The sequence below is a fragment of the Pseudophryne corroboree genome, chromosome 5 (assembly GCF_028390025.1).
Source record: "Pseudophryne corroboree isolate aPseCor3 chromosome 5, aPseCor3.hap2, whole genome shotgun sequence".
Taxonomy (NCBI): Eukaryota; Metazoa; Chordata; class Amphibia; order Anura; family Myobatrachidae; genus Pseudophryne; species Pseudophryne corroboree.
The window spans coordinates 420,898,371-420,916,769 of record NC_086448.1 but is presented as its reverse complement, the minus strand read 5'-3'; the positions used below and the strand labels follow the sequence as shown (position 1 = coordinate 420,916,769).

Below are 18,399 nucleotides of genomic sequence, written 5' to 3'. Positions count from 1 at the left end.
GATCAAATCTGTATCGCAAGCTGCCTAGCACCATGAGATATGCACTAATTTTTCATAAGATTTTGAATATATAGTCAAAATCTCACAGATTTATCTCACCGTGTGTACACACCCTAAGTATAAGTCTTGTAAGACAGAAATCTCTTCAGATTTTGCAGTTCTGTTCATATGATACATATGACACATACGTGTCCTTACTCCCATTGCTAAATCTATGTACACATGTAACCTTATTATAGCAAACCTGGAGTCACAAAGATTGGAAAGTATTTGAGCTTCAATTGTAAAGTATGTTACATGTAATTATGGTACATTTTAGAGTTTCAGACCCTTACAAACAAATGAATGTTTTAGTGAGTGAGCTCTCATAAGAAGCATTGGTTTTATACAATAACAAATATACATATCGGAGTGCAAACATAAGCTGTTTATTTTTTCATGGTTCTTTGCTTTTTGCTCAGAATCACTGAAATGAGTGTAACTTGAAACAAAAGAGATAAAATGAGCTAATAAACAGGTTACCTATAAATAGCAAATCCGTTAAACAGCAAAGCAATAATCAGAGTGTATACAGTAGCTCTCTGGAGCAAAGAAAAAAAATATTTAAGTGTCTTATCTGTGTTAGTTACTAATTGTTAAGGTGCCAATCAAATATATTCAGTCCAGTATTCAGCAAGGCGAAAATCAGTGTTTCCTGAATTCTTAATACTGTCATCCTTCATTAAACAGAAAGGCTCATCAACAAGCCGCATCCCTTTATGGGAATGCAATGTATTCTGTGAATGTATAAAAGCATAGAAAACGTGCACATCTCATAAAATAAAGTCATTTTTCTACAGAAGCAAAAGCTTTTTTTTTTTTTTTTAGTGGTAAAACCTGGATAAAATAATTGCATCTCTTGCCAAAAAAGCATTTCTGAGAACTCCTGTTTGTTACATAAGGCTTTTCCAGCTCAAATCACACTTTTACCAGTGTAAGCTATACATATAAAAAGACCTTAAGTTGTAATAGTGCAATATTTATTTTTATATCTAAAAGTCAAATAAAAAATTCAAAATATATTAAATGTATGAAAATTCAGCTGCATTACGTGGCATTTGGCTGGGTAAAAAACCCATCAGTGTGTTTTTTTGGCAGAGCACAGGTACTGAATCCTGCTCATCTTCAACCCAAGGAGGTGAATCCTGAGGCTCACGTTTGATGTTCTGCACAATACTGTGAGCTTTGAACTCACATTGAAGCTTGTAAGATTGGTCTCCCTGACTCTTGTCTTCTACTGAAGCTGCTGTGTAGAGAGGACTGTTTAAACAATCTGCCCCCTGGTGGCTCAGCATGCTTTCTATATAGGCACACTTCTGTGGATAAAACTGAGCTGGCTCTTTGTTATACACCCCTTTAAAAGGCCGACTTGTGTTCATGTGGTTGATGTGTGCAGTTGGAACAAAACAATGTCCTCTGTGAGGCGAGTGCATATGGTGCTTTGGTTTCAGACATGAACTATGTTCACTGAGGTCCGATTCTGTCTTAAGATGCAGTCCTTCAGGAAAGTCCAACAAAGTTCTTTTGAGTACGTTACTCTCACCCAGCCAGCTATGAGCATGGGATTCTGGGTAAAGGTCAGACCTGCCCTCAGAATCAGAGTCATTTTCGATTTTGATAGGAATATTTAAAGGCATCCCTGAGTCATAGAGTATATCTGGAGTTCCAAATGCATTTTCCATTTTTATGTTATCTGAAGAGTAGGAGTCCACAGAATGCTGCTGCAGACCATGATATGCTTGGAAATGCTCGGTACTTCCACGATGGGGGCGGTCTGCCATGTGCACCACAGAATGGCTTTGGTCCATGCTGTAAAATGGCCTGCCTGTCCTACTTGAGAAAGAGCCTATAAACTGGTGACCTGACCTAGATCCAACTGAATTTTTTACTGTCCATCCGCTACTGGCATTGCAGTGATTTTGCATGCTAGAAAAATGCTTAGAAAGAATGCTTTCCTCCTGCAGAAAAGAGTCACTCTTCGTTGGATGAAACTTTATTTTCAGATCTTCTTTCTCGTGTTTTGCCCATGTAAGATGCTGTTTTAGTAGCGCTGGTGGTTCACACAGGGCTTCTCTACTTCCCTTCATGCCAAGTATATTATTCTGTTTCTTGACCAGAGACTCATCATCCCTAAAAGGAAAATAGATTTATACAATGTTAGGAAGAGTTTATCTATGGTATGATTAATTCTCAGACTATATTTGGAAAAATGATCTGTAAAACGTAGAGATGTATCTCAGCATTGTACTGTAAGCTCATATGAGCAGGGCCCTCTCTCTTTTCTCTTCTCTTTCTATGGTAGCTGCTTACCATAATGATAATACTGTATGTGAATTTAAATGCTGTCTATATTAGTCTGTGCTCATGTATCACCTTGTACAGTGCATCAGAACCTTTGTGGCACACTAAACATAATGATAATAATAATAATAATAATAATAATAAATACTACACAGAACATGTTAAATATCTGTAACTCAGCCAACTCTGAAAGTAACCCTTTGTTCCACTCTCACTTTCTACCCCATCTGCATCACCCATGTCTGTCTACCCCTCCCCTTTAAAATGTAAGTTCTCACAAGCAGGGCCCTCTTCCCTCATGTAACTTTCCTTCTCTTACTTAAACCATCATCGTTTTCTGCCACCCTAATACTTATTTCAGTGGCGTCTACTGAAGCAGATATGTTTATATACCCTGTACTTGTCCGTAACTGTTAGGGTGTGTACACACGGTGAGATATTTTCTTTCGATTTTGACTATATAGTCAAAATCGCAAGAAAAGTTAGTGCAGATCGCAAGGTGAAAGTCACCTTACGATCCCGATTCGCTCCCAATGCGCGGTCCCGCCAGGTTGGCATCGCATGAAAAAATAGACTGTGCAGGCAAGTCAATCCTTGCTAGATCGGTGTACTATCTAGTTCATCTCACATGTCAATGACATCTCACATAAGCCAAAATCGCAAGCACACATAGTCCATATCTCAAAAGTTAGTCAAAATATGTGCTATCTGGGCTCCTGGGAGTTCAAGGGAAATCGCAAGTGAAAATCGGGCATAGCAAGGATCTCACCGTGTGTACACACCCTAAGTCACTGTTTTCTTGTTTTGCTTATTTGTTTATGTACTCTGTAATTGGGCGCTATTGATCCCTTGTGGCACTATATAAATAAAAAATAACAATAATTATAATAATATGTATAGATGTAGTTATGTGGATGGAAGCTGCCATTCTGTACATTATACAAACGTTTAAATTAACGTTTAAATTAATTGAGAAAATGACTGCAATAGCATTTAAAAACGTAAAGAATTTTTTTTTTTTAAATGCATGCATTTAAATGTATTTTTATTTTGAATCCCATTAAAAGCTATAAGGAAGGGTTTAATTAGAGCTAATTAGCATTTTGGGGGTATACAAAAAAAAAAGAAAAGACTGAAGCACTTTAAAAACCAGTTTTTCAAAACAGACAAAAAAGAAGTGGTTCTCAATTGTACAAAACAATTTGAAAAAATTATGCTATTGTTATTCTTTACAATTACTTTATGTCTGCAAAGTAACCATTAACTGAAATAAAGAACACAGTGCAAGACTGGGAATTTAGAAAGAAAGTGAATAAACTATTGACTGGGTGTCTCTTCAATAACTGAAATTTCTTATCCCACTGATATACAAATAGATGTGAGATTATTAATCTACCAGATAGTCTTGTAAATATTTTCTATAGTAGATTATTTTCTATTAATTGAACTACTGTAATACTGTTTATGTTGGAATTAATGTATATATAATAACATGAAGAAAATACTGTGTATTTTATTTTAACTAACAAAATACAATTAATTTAAAGATCTCAACAGTATTAGAATACATATACTGTTTTAGAACAACCAGGTATGGATCTTAGCATTGATGATATGGTATTGTTCCCAAAAAAGCTACTTTTGGAATATAATACTAATTTCAATTAGAACCCAGTAACATTTCCAGAAAATACAAAAGCCATGAAAATAATAAATAAATAAATAAATAAATATAGTGTAATACAGGTGTAAAGCAGAAGTGAAGCAGCCATTTCTGGTCATCAATTCCAAGAATTGTTCATCCTACTACATAGGTTATATAGATAGCTATAGATAAGCTTGCGAGCAGGGCCTTCCTACCTCTATGTCTGTCTGTTTTTGCCCAGTTTGTTCTATTACTGTAGTTCTAATTGTAAAGTGTAACGGAATATGCTGCGCTATATAAGAAACTGTTAATAAATAAATAAATAAATAGGTAACACTGGGTAGACTAAGTAATGCTTGGGAGAGATTTTTCATCCTACATAGGTTACACTGGGTGGAATAATTTATGCTTGGAAGAGATGACAGTCAGACATACAATGGAGGAGCTACAGAATATTAAAAGCACTACATAGGTGACAATGCTTGGACATGTTAAGTAAATTGCAGAGATTTGGAATAGTAGAGTGAGATACGGGATATTAACATAATTAAATTAATTCATTATTCGACCCACTAAAGTATCAGGCGAGGCAGCCATCTTTGGTGCACTACATAAGTTACTTGCGTGAGATAAGCAACGCATGGATATAAGACTTACAATGGGTGAAAAGTAACAGCAATTTAAAAGATGTCCACTGAATCCATAATTGTACATGTTGTTTATCCTGTCCATGAAAGTACCAAGTGATGCAGCCATCATGAGTGCACTATATACTGTAGGTTAAGGTGGGCAGGAAGTGTGATATTGTGTTTTAGTTATTAGAATACACAACAAATCATAAAAAAGCCATCAGGAAACAAGGAGTACAGTGATCACTGAGGTTGGGTTTAGGGTCTGGATAATGTAAATTCTTTCTTTTTCAGGGGACAAAGAAAAAATTATGTAAAGTTTGGTCAAATATTTTTAAATAAGATATGGAAAATGACACTAACTGGCATGCTCTAAGATTTAAAGACCAGTGGCGTCACTGGTGTTGGTGGCACCTGTCTTGTATCCGTGATGTCATGCCTCCTGGTGTAAGATGTTAAGGGGTCCTGACCGAATGTCAGGTCCCCGTTCTCATCACACTGGGGGCTTGCCCAGCACTCTTTATAGGGCAATAATCAGGCAGTGCAGGAACATAAAATTAAGAGTTATGGTAAGAACATACCTTTGTTAATTAACTCTATTTCTTCTAAGTCCATAGGATCCAAAGGGATAACCTTGGGGTATTGATGGTTTCTGGAGGACTGGGCACCAAGCAGCAAAGCTTTTTAATCCCAGGATGCACTAGTCCTCTCCCCTATACCCCGCCTCCAGGCTCAGACTACTTAGTTCGTTAACAAGCCCAAAACAGGAGCAGAAAAGGAGAGAAGAAAGATTTGGAACGCACAGAAACACATTCTTCTCACCCATACCGGAGAAAGGAAGCAGTGCCCAAGGAGGTAACCCACAGAAACCAGTTGCTTCAGGGTGGGCGCACTGTGGATCCTATGGACTTAGAAAAAATAGAGTTAACAAAGGTAAGTTCTTACCATAACAGGGTCCATAGGTATCCACAGGGATAACCTCAGGGATGTCCCACAGCAGTTAGAAAGGGTGGGGCCGCGTCTGAGCTGGCAGGAGAATTTTGCATTCAAATTATGCATCCTGAGAAGCCAATGTATCAAAGTCGTAGAACCTGAGAAACGTGTGGACAGAAGACCATGTTGCCACCTTGTATAGTTGTTCTGCAGACGCACCACGGCGTGCTGCCCACGAAGGACCCACAGAGCGAGTAGAATAAGCTTTAATTGAATCATGCAAGGGGAAATCAGCCTGAGTGTACACCTTTTAATATGGTCATATGAATCCATCTAGCTAGCTTCTGCTTGTTTGGAAGCCAGCCTTTTGTTATGGAATCCATACAGTACAAAGAGGGAGTCCGTCTTCCTGATGGAGTCAGTATGCTGCACATATCTTTAGAGCATGGACCACATGCATCGAAGCCTCAGCTGCTGATAGGCCCGATGATTGGAAAGCCGGGACCACAATTTCCTTATTCAGATAGAAACTAGACACCACTTTAGTCAAATATCCGGCTTTTGTTCTGAGGACAGCTCTGCCTGGATGGAACATCAGAAATGGTGAGAAGCATGAGAGTGCCCCTAAATCAGATACTTTTCGTGCAGAATCAATAGCCAGTACAAAAAATGGGGGTAATTCAGACCCAATCGTAGCAGCAAATTTGTCAGCAGATGGGCAAAATTATGTGCACTGCAGGGTGTGCAGATATAACATGCAGAGAGAGTTAGATTTGGGTGGGTTATATTGTTTCTGTGCAGGGTAAATACTGGCTGCTTTATTTTACACTACAATTTAGATTTCAGTTTGAACACACCCCACCCAAATCTAACTCTCTCTGCACATGTTATATCACCCACCTGCAGTACACATGGTTTTGCCCAACAAATTTGCTGCTTCGATCAGGTCTGAATTACCCCCAATGTCTTGGCTGTTAGATATTTTAGGTCTGGGAAATGGGGTTTAGGAGGGAACCGCACCAGTCCAAAAAGATTTTTTAGAACAATTAGTAGCCTCTGAAAAACTGAATTTAAATAGAATTCCTTCTATATATGGCAACCATAGATGTTGTAAGGATTTATCCCAATATCATATAATGTTGCTTTCAGTGGTGCTCCCTAGAGTCAAAAAGTATCAAGTACAGAAAGGACCAAAAGAAGAAATTTGGAAAAAAGACTCTTTTGTGGGAGCACTCTAATTCAGAGGTTATAAATATAATTGGTGAATTATTAACAAAAACAATTTAATAAGCAAAAGTCAGATTCTGGGAGTGACTAAGAATCTGACTTTTGCTTATTAAATTGTTTTTGTAAATAATTCACCAATTATATTTATAACCTCTGAATTAGAGTGCTCCCACAAAAGAGTCTTTTTTCCAAATTTCTTCTTTTGGTCCTTTCTGTACTAGATATTTTAGGTCTGTCATATCCAAAAGTTCAAAAGGGTGCTTTTGTAAAGCCCTTAGAACTAGTGACAAATCCCATGGTGCCACTGGACGGACAAAGGGAGGCTGAATCTGTAGAACTCCCTGAAGAAAAGTTCTAACATCTGACAGTAGACTAATCCGCCTCTGGAACCATATTGAAAAAGCTTCAAAGAGGCCAGTCTCAGACCCAATTCCAATGCCGTTTGAAGAAAAGCCAGGATTCTGGACACCTTCGGGTAATAATGTCTTGCAGCACACCACTGTAAGTGTGCCAGACTCTGTAACATATCCGGGCTGAGGCCAGCTTCCATGCCTTCAGCACTGTTCAAATAACAGACTCAGAAAATCACTTGAATCTTAACATGAATGCCTCAAGAGCCACACCATTAAAGACAAATGCGCTAGGTCCGGGTGTAGACAGGGACCCTGGGTTAGTAGATCTGCTTGCAGAGGAATAGGGTCAACTATGGACAGAGTACGGAGAGTAGCAAACCAATGGTGAATGAATTTTTGAAATACCCTAGGAAGGAGTGAGACTGGTTGGAAGAGGTACCTTAGTTGAAAGGACCACTTTACTGCTAGGGCGTCCACAAATGCTGCTTCGGGATCTCTCATTCTGGACCTGTACACCGGAAGCTTGTGATTGTGATGAGAGGCCATCTGGTCCACGTCCGGTAATCACCATTTCTCAACCAGCATCCAGAGCACCTCCAGGTGGAGGGACCACTCTCCTGGACGCATTTCATGCTGACTTAGAAAGTCCGCTTCCCAGTTTAGAGATGAACACCGCAAAGACAACTGGGATATGCAATTCGGCCTGTTCGAGAATGTGCATTACTTCCTTCATTGCTACTCGACTGCACGTGCCTCCTTGGTGATTTAGGTAGGCTGCTGCTATAGCGTTGTCTGACTGAACCTGCACAGGTCTCCCTTTGAAGGATTTCCTGGGCTAGTACCATGGCTCTGCGAACCGCCCGAAGTTCCAGAACATTTATCAGTAGGGTTCTTTCTGGTAGGGGCACTGGTCCAGTGCCCCTGAAAGGAGAACTGGTCGACTACTGCCCCCCAACCTCGAAGACTCACGTACAGGATGTGGTGAGGAGGACCCAATCTGAGATCCAAAAGGGTCTCCCTTTGCATCCACCATGTTAAGGATAGCCAAACCTCTGGTGAGAGCACCTTTGTCTAGGATCTGATCTGATGAGGGAGACCATTCCTTTCGGACAGAATCAGATGTTTTAGAGGTCTGGAGTGGAACTATGCATACTCCACCATGTCGAAAGTAGATTCTTTTGACCCCAGAACCTACATTGCTGCATGGACTGATATTCTGCGGTTTTGTAACACCCTGAGTATTGTCTGTTGCAAAGCCTGAATTTTTTATGCAGGTAGAAAGATTCTCTGCAATTGAGAATCCAGCAGAGCCCCCAGATGCACCATTCAACGACAAGGAATTAGTGGAGACGTCTTCCAATTGATCAACCAGTCCATACGTTTGTAAACAAGTGATGGTTATCTGAAGGTGGCGGTGTAGAACCTTCTGAGAGATATCAGCAGATTGTCCAGAAAAGGATCCCCTGCCGATGCAGCTGAGCCGCTATTACTGCCATAATTTTGGTAAACACCCTCAATGTTGTGGACAGACCAAAAGGCAGTGCCTGAAACTGATAATGTTGCTGGTGAACAGCGAACCTGAGATACTGCTGGTGAGAAGATGCTATAGGTACATGTAGGTAAGCATTTTGAATGTCCAAAGCCACCATGAAATCCCCAGGTTGCATGGCCAGGACTATAGAGCGGAGAGCTTCCATCTGGAACTTGGGTGCTCTGATATATTTGCTCAGAGCTTTCAGGTTCAAAATAGGCCGGTAGGACCCATTTGGTTTCTGTACCAGAAACAGGGTAAAGTAAAAACTTGTACCCCATTGAAATAAGGGAACGGGTACCCCGATTTCAGCAACGACTGAATGGCTGCTTGAAGAGCCAAGGCCTTATTTGGGTCTGATGGCCTGACTGTTATAGAAAACTGTCTTGGGGGACACCTACGGAATGAGATGGCGTATCCCTGGGAGACCACTTCTTGCACCCAGGCATCTGTCGTTGTTTGACGCCATGTTTCTGCAAACTGAAGAAATCTGCCTCACACCCTGGGCTTCCCCAGGGGGAGGCACACCCCGTCAGGCTGAGAGCTTGACCTCAGACTTGGCTGGTGGGTGTCTGGCTGCCCAGGCCTGTTTAGATTTGAGCTTGGAGGCCTTAGAGGTAGGTGCCTGTCTTGTAAAAGATTGACCTTTTCGACCTTCTCTGCTGTTGAAAGGGCTGGAGGAAAGAGGAACGAGGTCTTCTAGAGCAGGCATTCCCAACCATGGTCCTCAAGGCACACTAACAGTGCATGTTTTAGTGATATCCAAGCTTCAGCACAGGTGACTTAATTAATAGCTCAATTATTTTGATTTAATCATCTGTGCTGCAGCCTGGATATCACTAAAACCTGCACTGTTGGTGTGCCTTGAGGACCGTGGTTGGGAAAACCTGTTCTAGAGGGTGCTGAAGGGAAGAAGGCCATTTTAGCAGTAGCCAGAGAAGATACTATGGGCCCGATTCAGACCTGATCGCTGTTGTGCGAAATCGTACAGCGACCGATTATCAAATGATTGCTCAGGCATATGTGCCACAATGCGCAGGTGCATCGCCAAATAGCGACAGGATGGTGCAAAATTTTCAATCGCACGAGCGTTCACAAGTTGATTGAGAGGAAGAGGATGTTTGTGGGTGGTAACTGCCCGTTTTCTACGAATATCAGGAAAAACGCAGGTGTTCCCAAGCATTTTCAGGGCGGATGTGGGACGTCAGCTCCGGCCCCTTACAGCCGTTTGTATCGCATTGTAGGAATAAGTCTTGGGCTACGCACGGACTGTACAGACTGGAAAAATCATTAGATGGTGAGTGAGTTGCGAATGGATTTGCAGATATCCACTGTCTGGCGGAATTTTTGCATGGCGTGCACATGCATTCGCACACTTGCACAGGGCGGGTTTTCACTTTCCCTGGGTGGCGACTATCTGATCGCAGACCTCTGCAAATTTGCAGCATAGCGATCAGGTCTGAATTAAGCCCAATATTATCTACGGTAACTCTGTTACAAATAATACTTGGCCAGGGTAAAGATTCTAAAGCCTTTTTAGAATCCGCATCAGCCTTCCATGAGTGTAGCCATAGGCTGCGACGAGCCAGTATAACCATGGCTGAAATCTTGAATGTCGGGTTACCCATATTCTAGGCCCCTTCTTCAGCATAAGCAGCTACATCTCTCATCTGTTCAATGAGCGGTAGCTGTTATTGAGCTATGTCAGTGGTAAGACCCTCCAAGGTATCTGCCCAGCTTTGTATAGCTTTAGCTTCCCAAGCGATAGTTACCACAGGGCGAGTTATGGCGCCTGCCAAACTGTACGCAGTTTTAAGGCAGGTTTCAATCTTCGTGTCCGTAGCCTCCTTTAGAGAGGATGCAGAGAGAATAAGCAAGGTAAAGCTTTTAACCAGTCTAGTCACATGAGAGTCCACTACGGGTGGAGTCTCCCATTTAACAAAATCCGCTGTAGGGAGAGGATAGAAATAAGCCAAATGCTTTGGCACAATCAACGTCTTTCCTGGCATGCTCTACGCTTCACCTATTAATTCAGAGATTTGCTGTGGATGAGGGAATTCCTCTTTAACTACTTTCTTCCTCTTAAATTGTGGAACCTTAGGATTAGTAACAGGTTCACTATCTTCAATTGTAGGGTGGTTCTAACAGCCCTTACCAATGCAGGGACAGCTACTGTGGACTGATGACCCTCTTCGCATGAAGAGGACTTGGTGAGAGAGGCCTCCTCATCCTCTTTCACACTGTACGGCTCCACCGAGTCAGACACCTGCGTGAATTGTGACGAAGGCACTCTGACAGCTTTGTTAGTAGTGGGTACCTGACCCTGTAGAAACTGCTGCAAGGCAGTAGAAGAGGCAGCCAAACTCGGTGCTGAAGTATTCAGCATATCCATCCATAATTGAGGCACAGCTGAGACCAGTATGGCCTGGTGCACAAGCTGGGGTGGCCCCGTACGGAGGGGCACCGCTAGAGCTGCTAACCGCTCTGCAATTTCAGTCAGCATAAGTGAAAAAGTAGCCCATGGGGGTTCCTGGTTCGCTGCTGGAGGGGTAGATTGGTGGGGTGGGATATAACACGTAGTATACATCCCATCCTGAATTGTATCCCCTGGGGAGAAACCCACATGGCAGACCCTGCATGAGAGCAATGAGGGAGCAGCTGGCTGCTTGTTGCCCTTATCCTTGCTAGACATAGCCGTAGAGCTTGGGATTACACACAGCAGAAATAACAGCTGACATATACCTTGTTGACATACATCACTGGGTACCCTGGAATGATTAAATATGTCCCCAGCGCTAGTACGATTAGCCCTGGTGGTCTAGTGTAGTCCATGGACGAACCTGGGTACACATAAGTGCGCCTCCGGTCCGTCACCTGGGACTGGAGGACAGACTGCCACAACGCGGGTCCCGCCAGTGGGGACCCGCTTTATCTGCCCCCTGTGCTTCGGCTGCAGTCTGGGTGACCTCTGTGAGCTGTGCTAGCATGGCTCCAGAAGCCCCCACCGATAGTCACCAGAGTAGCGGCGCCTTCGGAAAGTTGTTGGAGGAAATATTGATAAAAAATAAAAGTTACATCAAAGAAATAAAAGCTTTGGATTGCCTAAGCAGCCCCCGTTCTAAAGGTACACCCAGCTCCTGCTATGGCACCAAAACAAACTGAGTAGCTTGAGCCTGGAGGCGGGGTATAGGGGAGAGGACCAGTGCATCCCGCTGGAATTGAAAAGCATTGTTGTTTGGTGCCCAGTCCTCCGGAAACCACCAATACCCTGAGGTTATCCCTGTGAATGCTTATGGACCCTGCACAGGATATGTCTAAAATGCAGGAAGTTATAAGGACCAAAAACATCCCTGAAAACAGGCTGGATACCTATAAAAAAGATGATTCTTCAGGATATATGAAGAGGTGACTTCCGTATCCAGAAGTAAGGTGGTAGCGGTAGCTATAACTGTGCTTCTAACTCTTCCACAGGGCAGGACTTTCTAGCAAGCTTTGTCTCATCACCTGAAGAATGATCAACTCTGGCGAAACTTGTGTTTTCTGCAGTGCGAGTTGGTGCTATATTTTCGCACCACAAATGTACCTTGTGATAATTATGCCTAATCTATAAATAGAAAATCAGGACTTGTCATTACAAATAGTATGAGCTTTCGAATTCCTTACCTCTGGGCTTGTTTTGGGACTATAACATAGTCTGAGCATCCATTCCTGTACAGAAGTGGGGTGTTTGCCTCAACCCAAACCCATTGCTCTTCATTTGTTCTCACTTTCAACAATGAAATTCCACCATCACCTGCATTCATTGCTATTGAGGATGGAAAAGATTAGTTTAACAATCATGGGACAGCTTTGGGGATTGAAAATGTATTAATATTTGTGACCAATCCTGTGTAATAATGTAATTAGTAAGATACAGGTTTACAGAGGTTCCACAAACATTTAAATCCATGGACTATCAGATTATGGGGGTCATTCCGACCAGTTCACTCGCTGCGTTTTCACACAGCAGAGCGAACGGGTCCCTGCTGCGCATGCGGGACGGCCGACAGCCGTGGCAGGACAACGATTGCCTCTGCCTGATTGACAGGCAGAGGCGATAGATGGGCGGGATGTGGTGAAACAGCAGCATTTGGCCGCAGTTTCATAGGCGCGGTCTGGCCAGCGCAGGCATGGCCGGACCGAACGGGGGGCGGGCTGCAGCGGCTGCGTGACGTCATACGCAGCCGCTATGGGCCAGGGAGCGAGGAGTAGCTCCCGGCCAGCTCCCGGCCAGCTCGCTAAAGCTGCGCTGGCCGGGAGCTACTCCTGAAGTGCAAAGGCATCGCCGCTGTGCGACGCGGTTGCACTTCTGCGCGGAGGGGGGGGGCGGCACTGACATGCGGGCGGACTAGCCCCGTGCTAGGCGTCCCCCCGCATGTCAGGAAAGTTGATCGTAGCTGTGCAAAATTTTGCACAGCTACGATCAACTAAGAATGACCCCCTATGTCTAATAACTCTTAAAAATGTATACCCTTTATAGCTGCATAAATTCTGTACTTCTCAACCCATATGATTATTATGAAATGCTACACTTGTGGTTCCTATTGAGCCCATTTAGCATAGTGTTAGTAATGGGATGCAGTTGATATGCCGGTGTTTGGAATCCCGGCGCTCTGGATACTGACGCCGGAATCCCAACCGCTGACAAAGCCGCCAGCCGGAATGCCGGCTAACAGTGGCTATTCCTATTACTACTTGTGGTTGTCCACGACACCATAGAGTGGGAATAGAACCGCAAGGGGCTCCCTTGTGTTCGCGCCTTCACCCGCCGGCATTTTGGCAGCCGGGATCCCGGGGTCGGTATGCTGACCTCCGATTTCCCGACCGCCTGCATATCAACCCCAGCCCTTAGTAGCTTACTGTGTGAGCCGGGGGACATAGTTTATAAAAAATATACATTTACTTATAGAAAAACGGTATAAGTAAAGATGACATAGACGCTACAGTAATCATCATGATGGTGATGATAACTGCAGTGTGTTTGCAAGCGTTTATCTATAACGGGTGCAGGGTGTGTGCTACAGGAGTACTGCCTGTGCTGCAGAAATCACTTTCCCTGAGATCTGCACATGCGCAGTAAACTTGGACATAGGGCCTAATTCAGACCTGATTGCTAGCAGGCCATTTTTGCACTGCTGTGATTAGATAGTTGCCGCCCATAGAGGAGTGTATTTTAGCTGTGCAAGTGTGCGAACACATGTGTAGCCGAGCTGTACAAACATCTTGTGCAGTCTCTGCGCAGCCCAAGACTTACTCAGCCGCTGCGAACAATTCAGCCTGTCCGGGACCGGAACGGACGTCAGGAACCCTCCCTGCAAACGCTTGGACACGCATGCGTTTTTCCAACCACTCCTTGAAAACAGTCAGTTGCCACCCACAAACGGCTTCTTCCTGTCCATCACCTTGCGAACGCCCGTGCGAATGCATTCTTTGCACAAAGCCATCGCTGAGCAGCAATCCGCTTTGTACTCATGCAACGCGCCTGCACATTGCGGTGCATACGCATGCACAATTTAGACTTGATCGCAGGCTGTACGAAAACGCAGCCTAGCGATCAGGTATGAATTAGGCCCAGAGTGCCAGAGTCTACTCGTCACATGCAGGAAACAGAGGGAAGCCTGCATAAAGATGGCACAGAGCTCTCCTCCTCTTTCGCTGCATCAACAACACTAAGATCGTATCCTGGTGTGGTCGCACGGTAACACAGCATATCCAATTGCACACAACTTAAAAGAGAAGTGCAGTTCAATATGCACATGTTCACACCTTTACTCGATTGGCAAAATTGTCAGGCACTGTGGTGCGATGCAGAGTTGCACACAAGTCCATTTTGCAGATGGATCCATCGGCTTTTTCCCACGCCAAGTCCGCCGTACTTTGTACACAGACTCAGTCGATCACAGATATTCAAGTGTTGCATATTAAATTAATCAGCACAGTCTCCTGATGCATCTTAATTGCATTGCGACTAAGATGCATTTTCATGCAAAAGGACATCCGGCACAGTCAGGATCGCACAGGAGCTAGTTGCTCACTTGCGCCAGGTGTCTTGCACCATATGGTAAGCTGAGGCTAGGTGTATTTGGACACACATGTACTTACAGTACCTGGGGTTACTGGGGTCTGAGTCCAGGGGGGTCAACACTGCACAGTCTGCACCCATTTTTTCATTACTCACCTCTCCGGAGTCCCCTGTCGGTGGCAGTACCTCTACACAGATCACCGGGAAAAAGGCACAGCGTCCATTTCCCGGCATTTTGTGCATGCGCAGTAACGAAATCGCTGGGAAAATGGTTAACCGATGTTGGTATACCAACATTCGGCATCCCGTGCGGCGGGATCATATACTGATCCCGTTTAAAAGTGTATTTTGTATACAGAGTGACTTTTATAAACAAATGTTGCATGCAGTTTGTCCTATGCAAGTGTGTATGGATAATTTCAGCAAATTCTTTTTTGAATTGCTCAGGTACATTGTAATAACTTGACTTGATTGACCTGATACCTACACTTCATCTGATTTTCTGTGTCGTGTAAAGTGTTTGGGTAGCATACCCCTTGATGGCCATTCCTTCCGTTGTTTTCCCCATCACTCATACCTGGGAAAGGTTTTGCTCTGTAGGGAAAAAAATTAAAATCAGTTTGTCAATAACAATGGCCTGTGGTTACATTTTACAATGAAGATGGTGTATTACACAAAACAATGAGGGCTATGGGAGGTATTCAATTGATTGTGGTAAATGTTACAGTTAAAAAAAGGGCATTATCGCAATTTTTCCCCCCAATGTTTTTATTGGACAATTCAATTAATGCCCCTTTTTTTGCTGTAAAATTTACCTGCTATCATGCAAAAAACACTGGACACGTGTTTTCCCAATCACAGCCATGAAAATACAGCATTTATGGCGCTGTAACAAAATCCCTTATAGTGACGGCTATCCGGGATAATTGAATTACCCCCCAGGGATCAATTACCTGTGGTAATTTATCCCCTATGTATGAAACGTATTGGCATTGCCAAGTTTTACATAGGATTTTCATCCAATCTGTGCAATTCTCTCATGTGGTTGGCAACATATAGTTAAATGCAGAGTGGTATTCAATGGAGATGTTGTCCTACACGTTAACTTAAATTAGTAATATTGCAATTAGAGATGTGCAGATTGGTTTTCCTGAAATACAAACACACCCGAACTTTGGAGTTCGAAATCAAATCGAATCACTTTGGGGTTCCGAGTGGAATGGCTGGGCTTGGGTCTGTTGCCAGTTCGATAACCCAGATTAAAAAAACGAACTTGGGTTTTGGATTGCATGTAAACAGGTCCAAATCCCATTTTTTATTGATTCTTTTTTTTTATCAAGGTTTATCGATTTTTATTGAATTTAAAGGAATACAAAACCGAACCAAAAATCGAATACAAACACTTGAGGGTGGTTTTGCCAAAACCAAAACACAATGATGACTTAGGAGGTAATTCATAACTGATCGCTAAGCTCCAGTGCAGAGCAGAGCAGCAGGTGATCAAAGGATCCCCCAACTGCACCCCCCCCCCCCCCCCCCAAGAAAATTGCTGCCCGCGGGTGGGACAGTGTCCGGTGTCTGCTGGAATCAGAACAGTTGGGAGGTATGCCTTAATGCTGCATTCAATATTTATCACTGTGAATGATTCTGGCTATATTATGCACTTTTTATGATTAGATTGAAATATTTATTTTACTGTATACACAATGATTGCTTGTTATGGATTATTAATTCCAATTTTTAGTTTAAAAGCTGGCTTTCTAATTTTATTATAACATCAGAGCTTGATTAAAATGAGGTAATCACATCTCCAGGATGACCTAATCTCAGTTGCACACGCATCACCTAACATGCATGCTGCGCATTCCAACTCCCATTAGGAGTGATATGCATGTGAGCGCTGCAATGATGGGACAGATGTTCGGGAATGGGGGGAGGGAAGAAGGGTAAGTGTTGTGTGATAGGAGGGGGCATTGCGGAGAAGATGACGTGTCCCAGCAGATGCCAGGTCACCCATATTTATTAATATTTTCCTTTTTTTTGATTGGAAGTAATTTTAAGCACTTCCATTTCTAACCTCCGCAGTGAGTAGGTGCATGTGCCAGAGATTAAGATGCAAAATGTATGTAATATGATCCACAGTTTTCTTTCAACTTACTATACATTTAAGATTGCAAATAAAAAAATGAAAAGTTGCTCTAATTGAAAGTAATAATACATTTACAATTTCAGTACCATTGCAATACAACAAGCCCAACAAATGAGGTATTTGATAGAAATGTGATTTACGTGTTTTCCATGTTGAAAGGCGCACCAGGTTTTTTCTGTGCCCTCACAAGAACGCTCTTCATTTTCATGTCAGCGACAGGAGGAAGCAGAAGTGGCACGGCTATGCAGAACAATGCCATCTGTGGTGCGGGAGCAGTTCCTGTGCATCCTTTCTTCTTTTGCCCAAAGAGGAACTTCAGTTTTCCTTCAAACTGCATTGTCTGTATGACATAAAACATATTCATATGGAGAATAGTTATTATCCAACAAATGTAACCTAATAAAAATGACTACATACAATATCTCAGGTATTATTATACAGTCCTTCTCATTAGGCTTTGTGCAGAAACTATGTATAGTTATACTGGTCAATTTCAATACCAGAATGTGTGTATGTATTTTTGCATGTGTGTGTCTATATGTATATTTATATACAGGTCAGGACCCGGAGCATTTCGTATGTGGGATATGTTTTATTTTTGGCGGCGTCTGTGGTGGGGTCCTGAGGCATCTGTGGGGGATCCATGGGATCCCTGCAGTGACCACGTGGAGGGTCCAGCTGCCTACATGGGAAATTCCGGCATGTATTGCGGGAGTCCGGCAGGATCCATGAGCGTCCAGCGGGTATTGCAGGGAGGTCTGGGGGTAAGGGGGGGGGGGGGGGGGGAGGGCAGCAGGGCCCTATTTGTGTTTCAGGGAGTCCAGCAGGATGGGGGAGTAGTTCCCGGTGAGGGAATGGTTCCAAAGCTACTCTCAGGCCGACAGTCATCGGCCATTAACATTGGTGACATCATAACGTCAGGTCATGTCATAACATCACGGCTGCCTCGATATATTGTTTTTCAGAATATTTCGTTTTTTGGAAGTACATATATGGGAGACTCGACCTGTATAGTTATAATTTACACCTATCACCAAGAACATCAAAACCAGTGACAGGTGAAGTATCTTATTACAATGGCACCTATCAAAGGGTTACATATACTAGGCGGCAAGTGTACAGTAAGTTCTTGAAGTTGATGTTATCTGCTACTAACGTCTTGGTACCAGATGCCACGGGAAACCTTCAGAGGCAATGTGGAGACACAATATTAGGCAGGTGGTTTTCATATTATTACTGATGTAAGTGTATATATATTTTGGAAAGGTGGATTAATGTTAAAACATGAGCCGCAAAGTATATATATATCTTGTGGCGTTGCATGGCATTTCAGGAAACTCGTTTTTGGCCACTTTGGTTCAATGTTATATGATCTGTTAGAATAAACACAAAGTACAGTATTATCTATAGATCTTAACAAACATTCTATAATCATAACATGTATAATTGGGAGCAGAAAAGGGAACGGGGGGGAAGTTTTTTTGTGTTTGGAGCTTGATAAATAGCACAACCGTAAAGTCCCCATACTTTG

The 18,399-nt window shown here is 43.0% G+C and overlaps 1 protein-coding gene across 2 annotated transcripts in view; it reads right to left on the bottom strand.

The window, feature by feature from the left end:
* Positions 1 to 417: 417 nt before the first annotated feature.
* AHRR (aryl hydrocarbon receptor repressor) overlaps positions 418 to 18,399 on the bottom strand; it is a 682,994-nt gene continuing 665,012 nt past the window's right edge. For both annotated transcript variants that reach the window (XM_063922793.1, XM_063922794.1), the window contains exons 8-11: positions 17,009 to 17,208; positions 15,207 to 15,313; positions 12,322 to 12,463; positions 418 to 2,169 (exon numbers count right to left, since the gene is read on the bottom strand). In XM_063922793.1, the coding sequence (XP_063778863.1) occupies positions 1,062 to 2,169; positions 12,322 to 12,463; positions 15,207 to 15,313; positions 17,009 to 17,208 (1,557 nt within the window). In that variant the 3' untranslated portion in view covers positions 418 to 1,061. The remainder of the gene's footprint in view (positions 2,170 to 12,321; positions 12,464 to 15,206; positions 15,314 to 17,008; positions 17,209 to 18,399) is intronic.